At 38.0% G+C, this 22,142-nt stretch overlaps 2 protein-coding genes across 5 annotated transcripts in view; both read right to left on the minus strand.

Annotated features, from left to right (window-relative positions):
- Window positions 1–1,412: 1,412 nt before the first annotated feature.
- fadd (Fas (tnfrsf6)-associated via death domain) lies at window positions 1,413–3,710 on the minus strand. The gene is made up of 2 exons (XM_057347799.1): window positions 3,153–3,710; window positions 1,413–2,182 (listed from the first exon to the last, which is right to left on the minus strand). Exons 1-2 carry the CDS (start codon window positions 3,448–3,450, stop codon window positions 1,905–1,907), a joined length of 576 nt encoding a protein of 191 aa, XP_057203782.1. The 5' UTR covers window positions 3,451–3,710; the 3' UTR covers window positions 1,413–1,904.
- A 299-nt stretch (window positions 3,711–4,009) lies between these two features.
- ano1a (anoctamin 1, calcium activated chloride channel a) overlaps window positions 4,010–22,142 on the minus strand; it is a 35,582-nt gene continuing 17,449 nt past the window's right edge. For 3 of the 4 annotated variants that reach the window (XM_057347775.1, XM_057347786.1, XM_057347761.1), the window contains exons 8-26: window positions 19,990–20,045; window positions 19,866–19,907; window positions 18,370–18,434; window positions 17,181–17,315; window positions 16,194–16,354; window positions 13,902–13,984; window positions 13,666–13,677; window positions 13,013–13,081; window positions 12,362–12,436; window positions 10,440–10,641; window positions 10,244–10,355; window positions 10,008–10,065; window positions 9,784–9,884; window positions 8,522–8,658; window positions 7,327–7,479; window positions 6,365–6,417; window positions 5,944–6,128; window positions 5,736–5,841; window positions 4,010–5,627 (exon numbers count right to left, since the gene is read on the minus strand). In XM_057347775.1, the coding sequence (XP_057203758.1) occupies window positions 5,430–5,627; window positions 5,736–5,841; window positions 5,944–6,128; window positions 6,365–6,417; window positions 7,327–7,479; window positions 8,522–8,658; window positions 9,784–9,884; window positions 10,008–10,065; window positions 10,244–10,355; window positions 10,440–10,641; window positions 12,362–12,436; window positions 13,013–13,081; window positions 13,666–13,677; window positions 13,902–13,984; window positions 16,194–16,354; window positions 17,181–17,315; window positions 18,370–18,434; window positions 19,866–19,907; window positions 19,990–20,045 (2,003 nt within the window). In that variant the 3' untranslated portion in view covers window positions 4,010–5,429. The remainder of the gene's footprint in view (window positions 5,628–5,735; window positions 5,842–5,943; window positions 6,129–6,364; window positions 6,418–7,326; window positions 7,480–8,521; window positions 8,659–9,783; window positions 9,885–10,007; window positions 10,066–10,243; window positions 10,356–10,439; window positions 10,642–12,361; window positions 12,437–13,012; window positions 13,082–13,665; window positions 13,678–13,901; window positions 13,985–16,193; window positions 16,355–17,180; window positions 17,316–18,369; window positions 18,435–19,865; window positions 19,908–19,989; window positions 20,046–22,142) is intronic. The other variant, XM_057347767.1, reaches the window with a different exon arrangement.

Consider the following 22,142-nt stretch of genomic DNA (forward strand, 5'->3'; position numbering starts at 1 on the left):
CAACTGCTATTACTAGATATTACTATTGGACGTGTTCAAGTAAGGCCACATGTCATTATGGCTTATATTTAGTTGTCCTCGAGTGCATACAATTCTGAAATTATTGAATGTTAAATTAAACCTTTTCATAATCTCATTGAAACGTGCCTCTGTTCTGTTACCTGTGCGAGTTATAGGGTCGCTGAAAGAAGATGCGAAACTGTTACAACATTAGTCTAATCCTCATTACGCATGCCAGTTTATGACCCTATAATCTGCCAGATTTATGTTTTTTTTTTGTCTGAGCATTCAGCAATGAAATATTCAGTCTTTTATTAGCAGGATCAATCTGGTTCACGTCAAGAAAAGACATGATGTTTCTTAAGCTTCACGTCAAGGTGTTGATGTCAGTGATTAAAGGAAAAGGCTACACCAGCAGGTCCCGTGTTGTGAAATGTAAGGGAATTTCTGGACTCGGACGCAATGCAGTGCAATTGTTTTGTTTCATTTTAAACGATTAAGAATTTAAGCATGTAAAACAAAATGCAGTTTCCTAACCTTCGTAGCATACAATATCATGACTGGCAGTCATTTGAATACTGAATAAGATACTTTAAATACTATACAGAAAGAACTCTCTCAAAGATATATTTGCATCTCTTGACCTTAAAGACATACAGTAACATGATGGAGAGCTCTAAACAGTTTGAAGAGAGCCTAGTTCACGGAAATGCACATTTTACTGGGTCTACTGTAGAAAAACTTGACCTGTAAAGCCCAGACACCAACACCATTTTATTATAGACTCGATGTGTTCAGGCAACATTTCTGACCAGAAAAGGCCGCTCGCCAAACTGTTGCATCAAAGCTGGAAGCATTTATGGTGTAGAATTTCCTCGCATTTATCACAACAGCCAAACTTGAAAAGGATTACGAGGTTCCACATCTGGCCATATCAACAGCTCTTCAGACATTCAATGAATCAGATCCATTAGGACCGGCCTCAAAAACACATAATTATAACAAAGTCCACGCAATAATCAAACTGGCCTGACCAAGCCCAAACTATATATCTTTACACAGCCTGTGTGGGACAAACAAGATGTATGAGTCACTCAAAGTATGAGTCACTCAAAGTAAACTCCCCACAGATGAAATAAATCTCTTGGAATTTTTCTGCAGGGACAACGTCAGGTGATTTCTTGCTTAAACTTGTTGAACACATTCTTTTGCGAGGCACACTGTCATAGGTACTAAACTTTAAACAGATACCCTTTTATAATACAACACAAAATTGAATTCCAAGTGTTTGGCTGTACATAAAAATGACATGTATTTCTATACCGTAATCTAGTTTTAGTGATCATCAATTGTAAATTTGACAGACAATCACTTCTAATGACTACTACATTGGACAATCTCTATTTACAGAATGGTACCAGAGATGTTTATTGCTCATGTAACTCATATACAGTGTAGATGCATTAAATGTACTGGACAGAGGTAGTATTTTAAACTGAAGAGTGCATTGTGTAGCTGTGAAGACATTTAACAAGTACTAAAAATAATCCCTTTATTTATTTGTAATGTCACATATAATCCTTCGACAGTCGACTTGAAACAAAAGTCACAAAATAGAATTCTATTTTCCATAATGAGAGAACTATAAAACTGGGAAAATCAGACCAATCTTACAAATATATTTTATTTTCATTATCTGCAACGCAATCACAAATGTAAAATATATTAACTAATATTTCATTCTTTAACAAATATTCATTAGGGCACCACCACTAACAACTGATTCAGGAAAATTTGCAAAGGCATTGTAATTCAGCTCAGTTGCACTTCAAAGTGAAATTCACATTATTAGCTGTTCTGCAGATCTGTCATTTCATAATGGAAAGAAAGAAAAAGAGCCGGTTTTAATATCCTTCATTGTGGAGTTTTTGCTCCACAAGATCAGCAGTGTAGTTCTGTTTGCAGTCACGCAGAGCTTTAATGAGTATCTCCACTCTTGCGTTTTCTCTCTGGATCTTTATCCACTCTTTGACGAGCTCTCTCACTTGCTCCTCTAGGTCACACTTGCGTTTGTCTTGAATGCTGTCCAGTTTGGTGTCGTTCAGTCCCAGTTTTCGTCCAACTTTCTTCCAATTTCGTCCCAGCTGCTCCACGATTACATCAGTTGCGATATTTATTTTCTCTAATATAAAAGACACATAAACCATATGAATATCTCAATCTGACAACTTTTCAAATCTTACATAAAGTCAGTGACCACATAACATATGTCATCTTCATGTGGTGGTGGATAAAAATTCTGCCAAATGCAAACATGTTAATGAAGTCTATACACTCGTTCAAAAACAACATAGGATGTAGTTTAAGGATGTACCGATCCCCACGTTCATCAGCATGTCAGCCAGTCAGGTTTATGCACTGTATGTCACGTGCCTTTAGAAGGGAAAACTTGCATGACAGCTAATGATCACGTGACCAGAAACATCATGTCCATTACTACTGGTGCTAAAATAAATCGACAACGACACCGCTACCCTACTTTATATCATTCTCTTTTGATATAAAGGCAAGTGTCCGTCTACTTCTATCCAACTTTCGCTGGATAGGGAAAGGCATTTCACAAACAAACACGAAGTGTTTACATTACGCACACTTCCGTTAAAGCGGAAGCGCAACGCCAAACTTCCGAAAATGAACCATTGCACCAAAATGAGATAACTCCGTTTTTCTAAAATGACGTTTTTATTGTGCATTCCAATTAATATCAATAAAACTGCAGTTGGTTTGTTTTGATTTAACCCATAATAACTAAAAAAATTGCCATCAACAGCAATAAAAACATGACAACATAATGAAAACTCTTTTTAGAGTTAGAGTTAGTTTATCTCATTTTGGAACCAGACTCTTCAAGTATAGTTAGTAACTATACATTGTGCTCTTACTGCAAAATACCATAGTTAAATTATGGTTGTTTTAAAACCACGGTACATTTTTGTACATACACCTTTAAGAAACACCAACAAGACACCTTCCATACACATTCTGCTATTTGCCAAGTAACCTTAAAACCAAAGGGGTTTCGTGAGTTGTCCACCTGCGTATGAACTTTGATACTTCAAAAGTCAAATGTTAAAAGCAGTAGGCTACGTTACCTTGCTCTTTTGGGTCCAGCAGATTAGCATTGGCTGTCGATCCTCTCTCATACTTGTCAATGTGTTCGATCAATGCTGTCTTAGCGACCCTGTCCAAAATTGATCGCAGAAACTCCGTGTCGTCAGGCTTGATTTGACCCCGTTCGATCAGGCACTCAAACAGTTCGATCCCATTCTTTATTTTCTCGAGTTTTTTCTTCCCGACGTCCTTGCACAAAAACTTCAAGCTGTCTAGTGTGTCCTGTTCGAGTCCATTGGATATTGTTAAGAGCATAGCTCTAAATTCACCCCCGTCCATAGTTTACAATGTGTTTGGGTGTCAACACAAGCCCTGTGATGTGCCTGATCTGAACGCTTTCGCTTTTCTTAACGTTTTCGCTTTCGCGTGCGCTCCCGAACAGTGCCCAATGATTAATGAAAGTCTCGAGCTGTTGGTGAAAGTGCTTTATCTTGTTTAGCCCGTGCCGACATAAGTTTGAGAAATAGCACCCACAATCAGAAATTCCTGAATGTACCTTCCGTTCAAAAGAAACGTTTTTTGAAGGGCCAATGGGTGTTTCTTACATGCAGCGCTGCGCAGACTGATCGACTGAAGACATCAGAGACTCAGAGTATCGCGAGAGCGGAATGTCTTTTCAAGCAAATCTTTGGAAACAATTTCTGCTCGTGTTTGTTTCATTTTCATGGATTGTTTCTTTTCGGGTTGGAAATTTTCAATTTTTTTTACAAAACTCATTGATCAGCTGGAGTTTACTACTTCCTCCTAGTAAAAAGTATAATCTTAAACTTATTCTTCCAAACAATTAGGCCTACTGTACGTATCGTTTGATGACTGACCTTTAATAAATGTCTACATATCATGGAATATATAACATATTTATTTAATAAACTTAAATAAAAAGCAAAAAACCCTGTTGAAACATTAAAACTCGATGATGACATCACAGGGTGTGAAAAACAGTATGTGCTGTAACAGTCCTAAAATGGGATTACACTGTATACAGTATTCATATAGATAAAGCAAAAACATACTTGATACACAATGAATCAAGGAAGAACTCTAGTAGGTTTGTATAATAACATTTTTCTAGATGAATAAAAATACAAAACAAAAAAAAATACAAACATCTGTTGTGTGGCCAAGCAAATGTATAAAATTTGAATTACGTTTCAAGACATACTGTATATTTGATCTGGATTAGAAACATTCTCCTATTTAGCAAGCTTTTAGAAACAGATTATTTCTTTTTAATGGAAGACACATGCAACATAATTTATCAATTTAACATTTTTGTTGTCGTTTCATTATGGCTTGTTGGATGTCAGGATAGGAACATTCAGCCAGGAGGCCAAAATCCAGACACAATATGATAATATGACACAGTACTAATAAATGCATTAAAATAAATGCATAAACATATTTCCATCAACAATAAGGCCTCTTAAACATAGGATTATATACAATGTACTGTACCTGTTTCAGCATTTTTGGACCTTAAAACCAAAGATAATTTCGATCCCATAAACAAGTCTGTATCCCTCAGTAGAAAACACCAATAAACTAAACTACTAAAGGTGACAATTGTTTTATTAGCTTTTAAGGTATTTTATATTTGCAATTTAACTGTTTTTTATGTAGAAAACAAAAGTCATTATTATGATCGAATAAGTAGAACTGCTTTTTGTACCCAGACAAAGGTTTAATCGCTGTAGTTGACTAATAACTTGACTAGAACTAACCTGAATGAAATGTCTAATATGAAAAATAAAAAATGCACTTTAAAGTCAGAGCAGGAGAATCCTGTCAATAATTTTTTTTTAAAAACATACAGTTTTTACTATTTCCATTCTTGGTAAAATGAATTATAAAAGCATTGTATTTTACATAAAAAGCTCATTAGCCAAAGCAGCAATGATACACAAAAACTACATGTGATATTCATCAGTTCAACCAGAAAACAATAAAGACCCATAAGCTCACGCACCATATCAACCTACCTGCAGAAATTGCATATAACTAATAGAAAAAAAACCTGTGTTTAATTCAGTAACAGACAAAGGAAAAGAAAACATTGTTTCATGTTTGACTGCTATCAGTTATCTAAGCGGCAGTCTCTAAAATACAACTTTGGTCCTACAGGAGGACCAGCGGTCCTGCCGTAAGTCCTCTCCAGCCTTTGCATGTTGCAAGGCATTTAGGCGGGTCACCAGAGCTGGGTGGAGTCTAAAACAGGCTCTGGGCTGGACATTTTTTCTGCTATTCTCAGTGATAAATTGCTATGCTTGTGAACTGGGACGCGAGCGAAGCTGCTGAGGGCTTGGATCACTGAGAGTATTCCTAAACTTCTTGCCCTGTTCCTCCTTCATGAACAACTCGACTATGAGGTTCCTCTCCTTGTGTATCTGAGTGCTAATGTCCTTGGGAATGTCTGGGATCAGCCAGTCCACAAAGTCACTCATCAGCATTACTACATTCTGCATAGAGAATCAAGAGAATCAACATGCTGAATCTCACCAGAAATGTACAGGTCATATTTAATCCCAAAATCTAAAAAAATAACATTAATTATGCTTGTGACTAACCTGAAACATAATGACAAATGCTAGCCGGGCAGCCAAAATGGCCCAGAATTGTCTTGAGAAATCATATGGCGTGTCAGAACCTGGAGGGTCCCTGAAGTCTTTATATCTAAACACAGCATAACCATAAATGCACCAAATCTGAATACATCTTATTAGCCAAGACAATTATGAACAAAAATTTTAAAAAACTTTAAACGGATACCAGTACCTGCAAAAATCCACTTTGTAGCCCAAGTGCATAGGATTAATGGGTTCTGTGCCTGGCTGGAAGTGACTGACGTTGAACTGTGAGAGGGTGAAGTTGACAAAACCATGTAGAGTCCCGTCTGGACTGTACATGTACTGATAGACCAGGCGTGGAATGAAGTCGGATGTGAAAGCGATTACAAACGCCTGCAAAGTGACACAGAAGGATCAATGCTCTCTCCTGATCTCTAGATACAGTATTGCTCAAGTCAGTCATTTTATCATGTATCATAAAAAGGTCTCTGAACATGTGCAGGACTTGGAAAAAAGCATGAATGATTTTCAGTGCTGTAATCTTTAGCAGTACTTGCCCATTGCACATGACATCACAGCAAAGTTTCATTTTTCTCAGATTTGAAACGTCAATCATACACAAAACCTACATTAACAATGACGGCCACTTTACTCAATCCTCTGAGAAGATTGTACCAGATTCCTTGAAGACACAGAAACAAACACAAGAAAAGGTGATTGCAAGAAGCCACTTATTTCTTAAAAAAAGCAATATATAATTATACTAAAAATGGCTAAAATGATGCTGTCTGAATATGAGGAAAACATAAGCAGTCCCAAAATCAAAAGATTCAACAAATAACTTATGTTTTGCATAAAATATGCAAAATATTAATTACTGTAAATAAGTTTGAATAAATTCAGCATTAATTCAAGTAAAATAACAACAAATACTGACAATTTCATAATGTAATATTTACCTTATATTTTCTGAGTTTCGTAATGAGAATGGTTGCTTAGAAGCGTTGTTTACTGTAATTGTAATTATTAAGTAGATCTAATTTTAAGAGAAAAAAGGCCTTTATAAGGCGTATTATTTATTCAAGTAAATTATTTCTTTAGCTCTTATGGGTGAAATATGGCCATGATAAACAGTCAGCATCCATGACAACGCTTAAAGATACAATTCGACCACTAGATGGTGATAAATGACTGTCACAAAAACATTCAGCCAGCATTTAAGGGTTTGCTTAATGCTTTACACCCATTAAAACCTCATTATTGTTCTCAGTCATTAAATATAACCATCTGTAGCACAACGAAGCTACTTGCTGTAGTTTTAAGGCTTTTATTCGGTCTGACACTGCCAGTGTTTACATAACAAAGCAAACAAATGCAAGATGACAAAGTAGGTTTTGTTTTTTCAGACAACTCCTATGTATAGCCATACTTAAAAGTGTTCCCTGTTTAAAACTTTTTGTTTGAGTTAAACATATTTTTATTGAAATACATGGAGGATTACAGAAAAATATCCAAAAGGTCGTCATAGTATTGCTTACAAAATAAATGCAGTAAATCAACCCGTGAGGGCATGTTGTGTGCAGACACTGACCAATGTCTTTGGCTCTGACAGCGATAGGTCTTCTCAACTCTGTGACAAACTTTTTGGCATCAAGACGGATCTCAATGATGTTATTCAGAAGAGCAAAAAGCGGAGCCAGTGGAAAAGAGGCCACAAACAAGGTCACCATCCCAAACTGGATGACTAGAGAAGACAAGCAAAAACAACACTGAAACTTCCATAGAAGGTTCCTCTGAAACAAAACGCACAAAGCTTTTTGTAAACTAAAAACATTATGTGAAAATATAACTTTGATATCTTTAATTTTGACTGAGTAAGGCCATGTCAAAGATTGAAATGATTGTTCAGGAAACCAACTTTTGGTAGTTTCTGGTTAGTTTTATCAATTTTTGGCAAAGACTAGGCTACTTTGATGCTTCTAATCTCATACCTTATGCGATTTTAGCCTGGATTTCACAGACAGGGTCACATTTATTTTCTCAACACATGTTCTTATCATGAATATATAGTATTGAACAGAGTGTACACTTATTTCAAAAATAGTGTTATTTTCTTAATTTCATTCTAACCGGATACTACAGTATTTGAAAAGTATATTTTAGAGTGAAATTAACAATATTTAGTTTCTAATCCCTGCTCATGAGTAATGAGCATTTCCAGACTGAGAGGAGAGGAGGTTAGGGAAGGATACAGAGAGAGCGAGAGCGAGAGAGAGAGAGAGATGGATTCTGAGAAATAGAAGGATGGATAAACGAGGGGGGCATGTTATAAATGAATGCAGGCCAGAACTAAAGCTCATAATCTCACGCAGCTCTGCCGGCCCCCCTCTGGACCCATAATGCCTCTGTGTGAGCAGAAGTCCAGCCCACGCTGTAGCACACATGAGGAGGGGCCAGCAACACACAAACTCCATATACACCATAACAGCTCCTTCACAGAACATGCGGCTATACATTTACCCGCAATAATAGTGCCTCAAACAGAGCGAGCGACAAAAGATGTAGTGAGATCAAATAAATCTGCCCAATCACGTTTAGTCATTTCAATTAGTGGGAATGGACTGTGTATGAATTTAATTATTCATAACAGGAGGTTGTAATTACAAAAGATTATTTATGAAGCCGTATCCCCACAGGACTGCAGAGGCAGCAGATCAAGAAGAGAACGCAAACAAATGTTTATGTGTCTGTATCCGTGCGTGGGCGCGTATTGCGTAGTGACTCACTCATTTCCATATACTCAGGAGTGAGTCCGACAAATGGCCCTAGGAAGTGGTCCTTCTCATGGCGCTGAAGTGTTTTGTTTAGCTCTTCCTGCTGCTTCTTGTCCATCTTGCGTCGTCGGAGAAGTTTCTTCAGTTTACTGCGACACAGATACATAAATATTCACGTTGGCCTAACGGACATTTACTGTGGTTTTACCACAAATACAACACAAAAACCATGGTTACTTTAGTAAAATCATCATGGTTTTGCAACATTAGCCATAGTTTAAAGTGACAGTTCACCCAAAAAAAGAAAATCCTGTCATCATTTACTCACCCTCTTGTCATTTAAAACCTATATGACTTTCTTTATCCGCAGAACACAAAAGAAGATTTTTAAAGAATGTTGTTAACCAACACCCATTTACTTGCATTTTTTTGGCCGCACAATAGAAGTGAATGGGGGCCAATGCTGTTTGGTTACCAACTTTCTTAAAAAAATCGTCTTTTGTGTTCTGCGGAAGAAAGCAAGTCTTACAGGTTTGAAATGACAAGAGGGTTAAGTAAATGATAACTGTATTTCTTTGGGTGAACTATCACTTTAATCGTGGTATTTGTAGGAAAACTGGGGTTACTCATATGGTAATAAATTAGCCAAATACATGATACACTTTTCCTATGATAAAACCAATTTAGTGATCGAGGTACAGCTGTTTCAGGAATCCCAAGCATGCCTGTTTTATTCTGTGCTCATGTGCAGACCAACGTGGAATGTGCACTGACCAGATTCCAGAGTGCTCCACATTTTCAAAGAACTGTGTTCGTCTATGAAATATTTTGGTTCAAACCTTTAGATTCAATCTGGCTGCCATTCACCAATTTGTTTGAGGTTGGGCACAATAATAATTATTAATCATTAATAATAATTGTGTGACCCTGCGGAGAACAAGCAAATTCAAAGAATGGATGGATATTCCCAATTTGCTTGAAGATGCTTACTGGGTAGAATATTTGCCAGAGAACTCCACAAAATACATTTGCAAGCGCAGCGGGGGGGGGGGGGGGGGGGGGGGGGGGGGATGGTTAGAAATGAACTCGAGGGAAAGTTCATGCAAGAAATTCACAACAACAATAGACAGTTAGTCCCTAAATCATGAAAGTGTCACGAAAGGTACAGGCCACACCTGTAACACATGGGAACAGCTTTTTTATCACACCTCTCTCATCGCTGGAGATGTAATGTCTTGGCAGTGTGCCTGCGTATGCTTTATGGGTGTACTCACGGAACACCAATCTCAAACAGATTGTTCTGGATGAGTTGTTTTCCAAGCATGGTTATACAAAGCTGTATACATAACTCCATCAGACAGCCGGCATGGGCGCACTGCAAGGTAAAACAGAGAGAGAATCCAGTCACAGCGGAGCACACTAAACGTTAGTCAACGGTGCTGATGTAACTAGGTGACTGTTCATGGACAAACAATGAAGTGAAAATCCAGACATTTACCTCTTCCATTCGGTAAGACCCCAGAACATAAATGTATTTTCCTGGACGTCCGATCAGCCTGGTGCACAGAGGAAGATAAAAAAACAGTCTTACAGAAACTGTACAATTAACACCTTACCGTCAAAGTTTATTGAAATCAATGCAGGTCATTAACGTAAAGAGTGCTTTGTGCACAGTTGCTGCCTAACAATGTTAAAACTATGTTACGCATCAGACGGGTTGGTACCAGCCCTCACCTGCCTCTGAAAAACGCCAGGTACACAATAGGGGTGAATGCGTTGGCAAACTTCAAGACGAACGTCTTGAAAATCAGCCTTTCCTCAAAACTTTTGTCAGTTTTTGGCACCTCTGATGGGTTGAAAACATCGACACTGTAAACCTTTTGCATTCACAACGCAAACTAAATGCTCAGACAACAGCAACCAGAAGTACCAAGAACAGTGAGCCAGCGCGCGACTGCTCCGTAGATCTCGTCCATGATGATGATGATGATGAGGTTGATAACAGCTGCAGTGGTTTTGACTGTGGCTCGTATGTTAGTTCTGAATGACGGGGTGGAGCTCATAAGCAGTGCCGTCTGAATGGAGATCCTATACAGCACCACGCCAAACACGATGGCCAATGTAACGAATATCTAAGCGGAAAACAAACAGCGAGACAAATCATTTTTGTGAACTACAGTAGTTTTTAAAGGTCCAGTCAGTAATATCTAGCGGCGAGGTTGCAAATTGCAACCAACCACTCACTCCACCCCCCTCCCTTTCGAAACACTACGACGGCTGACAGAACATGGCGAATTCCATGCAAGGGGACCCGCGGTGTATGTGGATAGAAATAGCTCATTCTAAGGTAATTCATTGTGTACGCTCTTTATACACCTCTGAAGGCATGGCTATATATATTATATTGCATTTCTGTCAATAGATCATCCCAAAAATCACACACTGGACCTTTAAAGCTAGTACAATAAGAACATTTAGTGTTTCAGTGTAATAATTTGCTTATAATATATTAGGACAAAACATCACTTTTTGATTTGTGTATACTTTATTTAGACATTTGATTGCCAAGTTCATCGGACACATGTGGACAGACTGGCCTGTCTGTGTTTTGATATAATATTTTATCGTATATTAATTGTATTAAATTAAATTAAAACTACTCAACAGTTTAGGTTTCTTTGCGGAGGTCTGCCAGAGATAAAGGTTTGTTTATGTTGTTGCCGCTGAAACCGTCTATAACAAAATAACTGAAAACATGACTATTATTTTCATATATGTTACGTTATTTATCATATAAATGTATTTTCTCGCTGACAATTTTAAGACTCAAGGTTTAAAAATACAATCAGGATACTTTTCAGATGTCAAAATTGCTCTTGGGTCAATTTGAATATGCAAATTTGTCCCCGCCTCCACTCAATCGCACCATTACCACTACCCGATCTACAGTGTCAACTGTGCGACGTGACCGGTTGCAACTTGTTTGTGAATTTGATTAAATGTGTTTTGCACACGTTTCATTTTACGTTGTGGTACCACAAAAGAGCATGTGAATGAATGAGGTAGGGATGCGTATCGGTATCGGCCGGATACCAAGCTCATGTACTCGTACTCGTAATGACACACCGATACCAAAGACCGATACCTCACGTGACATACAAAAAGCCCTATGATTTCCGCAATGCGGAAAACGCGGACGGAATCGAGGAATTTACTAACAAGAAATTAGCGCTGAACAGCTAACGTAACAGTTAATGAAATATTCAGATAGTTTAAATATGTATTCTGCTTGTTTTGCGTTACCGTGTGTGAAAGAGTGGTGCGGTTGCGTGTACTGAACACATTGTGCTTGTGGAGCTTTCAGCGCCAGCGTTTCACTGCACGAGGACACGAACACATAAACAACACCATTTGCGGCGATCGTCAAAATAAAAGTCCGGTTAACTTAAACAAACGCTCTTTGCAGCGTCCTGTCAAAATAAACGTCCGGTTGACTTCAACAAGTTATAATACACTCACATTTTACCACACCACCCCCATTAATTTTTTATATAATTTGACCACAGGGTATATAGTTTACTTTAGTAAACTGAAGTAAATGTGCTAGTAAAATTGTGCTACTTATCATAAAAAATAGAACTTGATTAAAAAATAGTACTTAAATTTAAGTAGACCTAAAAACAAAAGAAAAAAAGAAAATGTAGCAGTAAGATACTGGTTTATTAACATTATTGTACATTATACAGGCATCGGTTATAGGTATCGGTATTGGCGAGTACCAGAAAAAAATATCATTACTCGTACTCGGTCTTTAAAAAATGGTATCGGTGCATCCCTAGAATGAGGTCTTACCAAAAAACACATCATGATGACAATTGTCATATAAGCTGGCATTCTGTCTCTGCACGTCAGTTTATCTTTTCCTGCCTGGAAACAAGAACAGAACATCAATTATAATCCAGGCATAAAAAAGCACACACATCCTCCAACTGATGTAAAATCAAGAGCCCGGTCGACCTTAGCAGGCCTTCAGCAGCCCTCTGTGATGATTTGGCCTTAGAAGCGACACACAGAGCCAAGTCGAGCAGAGCAAATACAAGCCCCAAGACATGTCTCACAGCTGTGCAGTCACATCATACTTCATCCAACCGCAACTGGGTCAACATCTACCCAGCGTAATACTCCATAATCCAGACTACATTATAACAGCGAGGCAGGTGCTTGTAAGTAAATAGATAAACATAATACAAGAATCCGCACTTGTGCTTGGCCACACATTGCAAATAAAAGGCTTAGGCATAAAGCCTGGTCCACATGGCAGATTATTCTAGTCTATGGCATGTAGGTACACAGCCAGGTCTGCGGCACAACAATATGTCATAAAATGTAGTGCAAAGCAAGAGGCTGCCAGATGGGTTCTCACTGCGGCCAGCAAATCAGATTTTCATGCAGCAGATGATCCGTTGGCTTTGTCATCTCAGCCTGAGACTGATTAAGACCCACCTTTTGGACTGGTTCCTTCCTCATGCTTTTCTTCATCACTCGGAACTCATACTCAGCTCTCGGGTGACTCTGAAGAAACACAGAGAATGTGATTCACAACGCGCACACGATCCAGATTTGCTCTTTTATGAACCAGTGAAAGCAGCCCAAAGAGAGTGAAACCGATTATGGAGCCAGAAGCAGCCGTGTGCGTGATTGGTCGACAGCAACAGAAAATCTTATAACGGTGACACATTGACATTCAGTGAAAGAAAAATCCTCGAAACCAAAAGCGCTCAGCATCACAAATAACATTTCTTTCACATTCAGCAGTTTAAGGTTCAGGAATCTTTCCACCTCCTGATTTTACCCATGCAAAGGGTGGCGAGGCCGGAAAGACCTTACGTGACTGCTGAAAGGAGAGCGAGCAGCTTTTGAGCCGTAAGGTCGGAGGAAGAGAGAACGAGGATCTCCCGTACCTCCACGACAACAGACCAATAGAGATAAGTGCTGGTGGAGTACTGTACACAAGCGAGATGTGACGGATGCTTGAAGACGACTTGAGATAACGACTTGAAGGATGAAGAATTTGTTAGTACTGAAATGCAACTGTTAGGTTAGGAAATAAAAAAGAAAATACGGCTTGTATTATTGGGACGGAACCAATTCCAAACCTTTTGCTTGCCCTATACAAAAACAGGACAAAGAAACAAAACAAACAGTTTGATTTCATGGCACTGAATCAGTTCAAATACAGACGTCTTGAATTCTTGACAAACAATAAAGCTTCGGGATATAGTCAATACATGGAAAATAATGGGACACGCCTACAAAACATACATGCACTCATATCTTTTTCGCATTCTTATATTGACAGTTTCCTCGATCAACATGGGTGTGCCAAACTCACCCCGCTGTCTTCAAAGCCGGTCAGATCCCAGACGTAATTCAGTCTCATTTGTCTTCTCTTCCAGTGTTCCATGAACATAGTGGCTGTGTAACACAGTGGCAAGTTTCACCAACACACTCGTATTTATATCAGAATCATATAATGTGTATTCAATGTATAACAATATATATTTTGCATATAATACCGTATGTATACAATATAATAATGATGGTTATGGTCAAAATAATGATTAATAACACGATCAAAAAAGTTAAAAAAAGCACTTTGTTGAGAACATTTTTGATTTCCCCTCTCATCTAAAAACTATTTATTCAGCCTTTAGTGAGTGTTAAAGGGACACTTCACCCAAAAATGAAAATTCTTCGTCATTTACTCACCTTCGAGTTGTTCCAAATCTGTATAAGTTTCTTTGTTCTGATGAAGAAAGATATTTGGAAGAATGCTTATAACAAGACATATTTTGTCCCCCATTGACTACCATAGTAGGAAAAAATACAATGGTAGTCAAAAGTGCCCCAGAACTGTTTGCTGTCCTACTTTCAAAATGTCTTCTTTTGTGTTCAACAAAACCAAAAAAATGATAAAGTAATTTTTCCTACTATGGGAGTCAATGGGGGGGAAATCTGTCAGGTTATAAGCAGTGCTTAATTTGTAAATTCCGAGGTGCCGGAATAAGGGGGCGTGGCAGATCCGGCAAGTTAGTGGGGTGGGGAGAAGTAACGGAATGTGTAATATCTGAGGGGTTTTCCATCCAACTATTTAGATATTTTAAAAATGCGCATAAAAAAGTCTAAATGGAAAGGACACACGAAGATAATCTCAGATTGATCAAAGTTCAAAATCTTAGTTCAAATGCGTGTTAAGGTGAAGGAAACAGTAGCCAGGTTTCCATCCATGCGCAAAATTGGAATATCGCATAAAACATTTTCGAAATAGTACCATTACCGAGAATTAATTTGTGTAGAATTCAGAAGCTCAACGATAAATTTAAATTACACCTGCGGGTCCAGGTGGAGGCTGCCGTGTATAACGTTAGGCAAATTACGCATTTAATCATCCGTTAACTGTATTTCATCAGTTCTTGCTTCTCTTCGTAGCATTTGTCCAACAACACAAATATCTCTCTCTCTAAAATGTCCATCACGACAAGTTCCCTTCAATATTTAATGCAAACATGCGACGCAAATAAATATACGCTGAATATTTGACAATTGACAGATTGTTTTGTAAAAGCACAATGTTCAAGTGTGTACACAACTAAAAGTAGCTACCTTTGCAATATCTAATGACGTACTCATAGTCATACCTGTTTGACCATAAATCATCACAGAGTTTTTTTAAGTTGTTTCTGCCGTTATAAGTAACAGCTCATGCAATTGCGCTGGCGCCTTACACACACACACACACACACAATATTCCAGCATCTCAAACTTGACAGCCTGTTCATTATCAAAATAAAATAGTTATTGCCATTATAATTATTATGCATGCTTTTTAATTAAATATATGAACGCAACAGGTCAACACAAATGTTTTCCATTAGTGCTTGAGGAGAGGGATCTGCCAAATGAGGTGCCGGCTTGTTCCGGTACAAATTAAGCCCTGGTTATAAGCATTCTTCCAAATATCTTTCTCTGTGTTTATCAGAACAAAGAAATTTATACAGATTTGGAACAACTCGAAGGTGAGTAAATGATGACAGAATTTTCATTTTTGGCTGAAGTAGCCCTTTAACAGTAAGTGGAGCAAGACCTGCTAACACATGACGTGTTAAAAGAGATGCGAGTCCACTTTCAGTCCCAGCTGCAGTGTGAATGGAAAATTGACCCTCTCATAACCCATCAGCAATAGGGGTGTATACGCGCATGACAGGGGAGAATAGAGAGCGAGCAAACGTTCGTTACTTTGAGGGCTCACCAATGAAGGCAGGGGTGTATTTGTTTCGGTATATCTGAACCAGCAGTTGCCAAATGTAAAAATACATAAATAAATGACAGGCGACAAGCTTGAGGTTTAAGTGTAGTTTTGTCCCAGGGTGTCGGTTTCAAAGCTTGTAACGACCCAGTACAGGCAAATTTAGCGCTTTAGCTAAAATAATCAGCTTTGAAGAAGCTCAGCAACTCAGCAGGGATTAAAAACAGACTGGTGGTGGTCTGGGGCAACTGAGGAGAAACAGTGAGACTCAGAGCACAACACTCATTAAATCTGTTCTCAATATGTACAGTACACAACAGTTGGTGTATAGTGTCAACATAGCACACGAGAACAAGCAAGAAAATAAAAGCTGCAGACCCCACAGTGCCATAAAGATGGAGAAGAAGACCGTGGCAGCGTTGTCGAACAGGTGGCTGGCCCGGGCCGTGCCACAGGCAGTGATCAGTTTCCAGTAACCGCACACTCGGTCACACATAGGGCACATGGTTATGTTGTTTTTCTCGTCGCAAATCTCCATGCTGTGGATGCAAAGAAGCAGAACCGGATTTCAGCACAGTGTCATCTGTTCATGTATCACAGACACCGTAGCAGTGTTTTCCTTAGAGCTCTTGATAACTGCATTGTTTGTTTTGTTTCACTGAACTACTTTTACTGTTACTTTTGAATAATGAATGAAAAGTATTTAAGTTTAATTTTTATCCACCATCTTGCATCATCCATGTTTTCAAAGCAATGCATTGTGGGATTGCCTTCTTCACAAAAGATAGGATGCTTTCTTATCATTTGGGTCAATCGAGGCATCTTCAAAGCCAGCATAATGTTGCTGCCCACCGTTAGAAACAAGCTTAACATGAGATGCACGCCTCTGATGCCTTTAAACATTTACTAGGTAGGCAGTGTTATTGCCCTTAGCAGTGGCATCTCTGGAATTAATGAATGCCATGGTGAGTCACTCTCATTATATGCTACATTACAGTCCATTTCATACCCACTCTAATCACCACTCGCTGCAACATCCATCAGTTTTTCTCTCAAAAGCGCACTTGTGGCTGGACATATTCGTCTTAAAACATCTTCCCATAAAGTTCAAACCATTGTGGAAATATGCATACCGCTTTCAGGAACCGTTTTGGGACTTGTTTCCGAGAGGTGTGGGATAATGGAGCGCATTTGAACGGCATGCAAGTGTCTACTAAACTGCTATAGGCAACACACCCTGTTTATTGATACTCAACAAACGACTTCTACTGCTAATATATGTAAAACATGTCAGGGAGGCTCACATGCTATTAAGTGCATTGTGTAAGTAGGCAATTATAAGAAATGACTCATCGTGAATTTTACCTGGGGATGTTGTCATCCACAGTGGCACAGCCATATAAGAACACAATAACCCCCACGATTGCTGCTGGGATTAGCATCTGCGTGTACACACCCAACCAGGCGAAGTACAGGCCCACTTTCTCACCAAAATATTTCCTAAGAGGGAAAAGTGAAGAGAAAAAAAAGATTAACCTATTAAAGGAATGATTGCTTTTTTGTACATATTGTCAAATAATCCCTTCCCTGCTCCCTCCCACTCCAGCTAACTCAATGTCTCACTGTTTACAATTTTTATTGATGTACTATTCCCGTCACTCAAAACACAAGTAAAAAAATGAGAAACTAATTCTGTACAGTATCACATAAAACAGTAAAACTAATACAGTACCGCAAGTCATACATTCAGTGTTCACACTGAACAAGCCAAATGTTTTACTCAATAAACCACGACTGTATGCCATTATGAATGTTAATATTAATATATTAATACAGCCACAGAAAAAATTAAGAGAACGTTTCAAAATTATTTTTAGTTTTTCTGAATTTACTAGGTATGCGTTTAGTTAAATTAACATTTTTGTTTTTATTCTGTGAACTACAATATTTCTCCCAAGTTTCAAATAAAAACGTATCTATTTGCAATTATTTGCAGAAAATGAAAACTGGAGAAACAGGTCAAAATAATTAATAATTTTTTCAGACAAAATACTGCATAGTTCATATTCACTTTTAAGCCAAACAACATTAATATTTGTAAATGTATATGAAAAGCTCATTTTTCAATGTGTCTTGTCATGCTTTCAGTCTTTCACATTGCTGTTGGATGACTTTATGTCACTCCTGAGGTTTGATTTTGTTAAAATTCAACAGATAACGGAAATGAAATGGCCACAATACATCTAGAAATGCTGATTAAATGAAAAATTGGAATTGTCTCTTAATTTTTTCTGCGGCTGTATATATCGACAATAACATTTGCAATAATGTATGCCACATATTTAATTGGTTCTATGATGTCTTTCTTTGCTTGTAAAGCTGTTTTGAACATTGCAACATTGTAAAATATAAATTAATTATAATTTAATTGATTTAAACCGAATTGTGAACACAGTCCGCCTCTCAATACAAGGAATTTCTGAAATCTCTTCCCCTAGAAGCTCATAATTTCAGGGCAAACACTTGTCTCGGCCTCTGGCGGTCAGAATAATACCTGACCAGTCCAATGGGCTGGTACTTGTAGAATATGCTGTAACTCGCCCACTCCTCACACAAGAGCTGCAAAGACAGAAACAGAAATGAAATAACATACATCCAGAAACAATAACGCAATTCCAGTACTGTAGCTCAAACATACATTGCGTTTAATAGAAATGACAAAAGTTATTGATTATTCCAATGAAAGCTGTTATAAAGACAAATGAAGGCCCTCAACCAACATGTCAGTAATTTCGAACATAATGACATTGGTTTAATGTGCCTGGGGGGACGTAACGTAACATACAGGTCTGAATGAATGAGTGCTTTGGGACTTTCTCCATGAGATATGAGCCTGATTTACAACACACTGAGATGTGTAGTCTATAATGCACAGAAAATACAATTTCTTTAATGATGTGTGTTTCTGTAAGCACATACAAACAAACAAACAAAAATACTGCACAACCAAAACAAGTCGTTTTAAACAATGCATTAAAAGAATGCTTGTTTGTATGCGTTAACAATAACAAATGTCATTTTGTACAGAAGCAGCATTGTTTTTGATTGGTGTTTTTGTTTAGTATTTTTGTTTAGCGTTGAGCACCCAAACTCATTACACTGCTTATAATTCCCATTTCTACTTGTAATAGTTGGCCGGTAATACAATGATGGAGAAATAAAAACACAAGAAAGATAAGCTATTGTAGACCCTGACATAACAGACAGAGGCTGATATGTGTAAAATTAGATGCTTAAACACTTTTTCTTATTCAATCAGATCCACCTAAGGTTTATCGAGAAATATCAGGTTTATTGAGTTTATTTTGTAAAAATAACTACGCACATTTATTTTGAGAATGGCTCCACTACCCACCAAGACTGAACAGTGGGGCTGCAGGAACATTGCTCACAGATGGCTGAAGTGTGAAATGATCCTGTTGCCTTGGTGATTTGCGCACACTGATAATTATTCTGTGCTAGCTGCAGGCAGGGCTGTATAGAGTCCAGCCCAGGTCTCTTTTACAAAAGCAAGGTTAGGAGATTCAGGAGACCATTTTTCCATCTGTCCTCATTTTACCTGACCTAATGTGGATAATAAATTCTATGAGCTTCAATGAGTGCCACACTCAGAAACACCTAGAGAACAATTATTGCGGTGATAAAAGCGCTTTTCGAGAATGTAATGGTACCTGCACAGATGACGGAGAATTAGTCCCAAAAATGTCAATTAAACCAAAATGGCATTTTATTTGAATAGGGGTTTCTGACAACACAAATTGTTCCAAACGCTTTAAAACGTACTTTAATGCAAACCTCACACGAGCAAGCCAAAGGCAACAATGCAAGCATAATTTATTACTGTTAAGTTCTCCGTTTAATGCTCTGAATTTTTAGCAGACACATGCAAATACTCTGATAATAAGAAAATAAGGAACCCATAATTACTGTATGTACCCAAAGGTATGAAGAAATTCAAGAAATAAATACAGACTTTAAAATGTATTTGACCTTTCTGTCATTTGATTCAGCCTGAAGATCATCAATATCTCCCTGTAATTAAAATAATAACATTTAATGACACGAGTAATATAACATGCATAGGAGAGTTCTGAAGGGTTGTTTGAACACTTACATCATGTAAGGGGTACGCCGCTGTGTAGACACCACTGCCCAGCAGACTGCTGATTCCTGCAAATATGAAACAATTACAACTAATAATCTTGTATTTTCATTTTCATTCAGGATACTTACTAATGACCCTTCGTATTTTGTTTTTAAGAACAAATTTATGCTAATCATCAAACCAACAATGCACATGGCTGAACAATATTGTGACTGCATATTGCTGCTCTGTAAAATGATTCTTACACATTAACCAAAGCACGTTTCAAAGGATCAACATTCAGCCAATCCGTGCCGTCAGATGTTACCCAGGCACAGTAGGAGAAGAAGGACTGCAGTTCATTACATATTTGGCAGTTTACCCACATTTAAAACACCTTTTACATTATATCAAATATTTTGGGATCAGATTTGATTTTAAGCTTTTCAAAAAAAAAAAAAACTTAAAGATGCATAACATCAAGGTCAATGGTGATTACTGTTACTATTGCTCCCTGAACTCTTTGTTATTGCTCCCTGAACTCCTTGTAAGTCGCTTTGGATAAAAGAGTCTGCTAAATGACTAAATGTAAATGTTTCTTTGATTCACGGATCAAATAATTTAGGGCTGTCAATGTTAACGCGTTAACGCATGCGATTAAATTTTTCAAATTAAAGCGTGAAAAATATTTAACGCAATTAACGCAGCATCCGTTTGTTTTGACATTCTTTGTCTAGCGTTACATTATGTAATCACGCTCTTATTCGTGTACAGCAGGGCTAGTCAACTGGCGGCCCGCGGGCCAAATTCGGCCGTCAATCATCTTTACCTGGCCCGCCTTAACATTTCAAATAAGTGCAGAGACTTTAAGAACGGTGTGCTATAAATGCACGTCCTCCTGAGACGCCACATCTTTAAAAGCCCAAAACGCTGCTACATAATTCCCGCGGCTCATAATAATTTACGTCTTATAAGCGATTTGATCGGTCAGTCCAAGAAACGTAATGTTATTTACAACGTTAAAATCAGCAATGCATTGCACAGCCACAGGCAATCGGTTTGCGCACGCGATAGGTCGTGTTCTCAAACGCGTTTTCTGCCCTTGAAAGTAGGCTAACTGTAGGAAGGGTACACCACGTGAACGGTTGTCTCAGATAAGGGGAAAACGGTGTTGTTTTTATTACTGCATTCATTATGAATAATGGCTATATTTACGAAAAACAACTGTTCATCTCCCCCCAGAACTCGCACTATACAAAGGCTCTGCCCTATAAGTGCGTGGGGCACATGAATGCGATTGGAATTCACCCGAAGATGTGATAATAGCGTTCAGTTTCTTGCACAGATCAATTGACTGATTTATAAGACTCTTATTTAACGTCACAAAGGGCAGGGATTACTTTTGTGTTGAATGTATTTGCGTTTTTTTACTTTTATTGATTTAACTTTAATTAATTCAACCAAATATCTTCTTGAAAAAAACAATGCCACCCACATCAGGGATGTACTGGAGAACTGTGGGTGAGTAAATTAGTAGCAATTTTTGGGTAAAGTAATGCATTAAGGAATATAAAATACAGTTAAAAAGACAATTTCCTTTTTAATTTAATATCATGAAAAGGCACAAATACTGGATGCAATATTTGTTACAACCCCTGGTGTACAGGCTTTTAAACCACTTAAGCGCGATTTTAAACGGTTGCTTTACGCGTTCAATGAAGATAGACAGCTTCTAAACTGTGGGACGCGGAAAAACGCAACGCGAGGTCCAGTCTGGTGTAAACAGTCACGGGCTGAAGGCTGCGTCGGTGAATCTCTGTCAGACGCATCCGTGTTAAGTTCTCTTTCGTGCTTGAATGGATAAAACCATACAAGATTATGTCAGAAAGACTTCAAAGTGTAAAATAAAATCTTAAATGAATGCAAAGAGTTGTGAAAATGGGAGTGCCATGACGGTCAGATCTGCGTACTGAGACAGCTCTTAAAGGGGCCGCGTTCTTAAACGTGCTGCTAAGTGCTGTGACTCTTGTCACTAATGTTAATCAAAGAACAAAATAAAAGAAATCAATGTGATTTTGTAGCTTTAATGAGAATTCTTCTGCATTTAATTTGTAATTTAGCATTAAAGACTGTAAAGTGTTTGAGAACTTCCTTCAATTTCTGTATATTTCATGATAGCTCTC

This window comes from Triplophysa rosa, linkage group LG1 (genome assembly GCF_024868665.1).
Source record: "Triplophysa rosa linkage group LG1, Trosa_1v2, whole genome shotgun sequence".
Taxonomy (NCBI): Eukaryota; Metazoa; Chordata; class Actinopteri; order Cypriniformes; family Nemacheilidae; genus Triplophysa; species Triplophysa rosa.

Bases quoted from the DNA above. Each gene is read 5' to 3' on its own strand.
- fadd (XM_057347799.1), bottom strand. From the start codon at position 3,450: ATGGACGGGGGTGAATTTAGAGCTATGCTCTTAACAATATCCAATGGA. The intron at 2,183-3,152 runs GTAACGTAGCCT...CTTTTATATTAG, and splicing joins GCTGGACCCAAAAGAGCAAG to AGAAAATAAATATCGCAACT.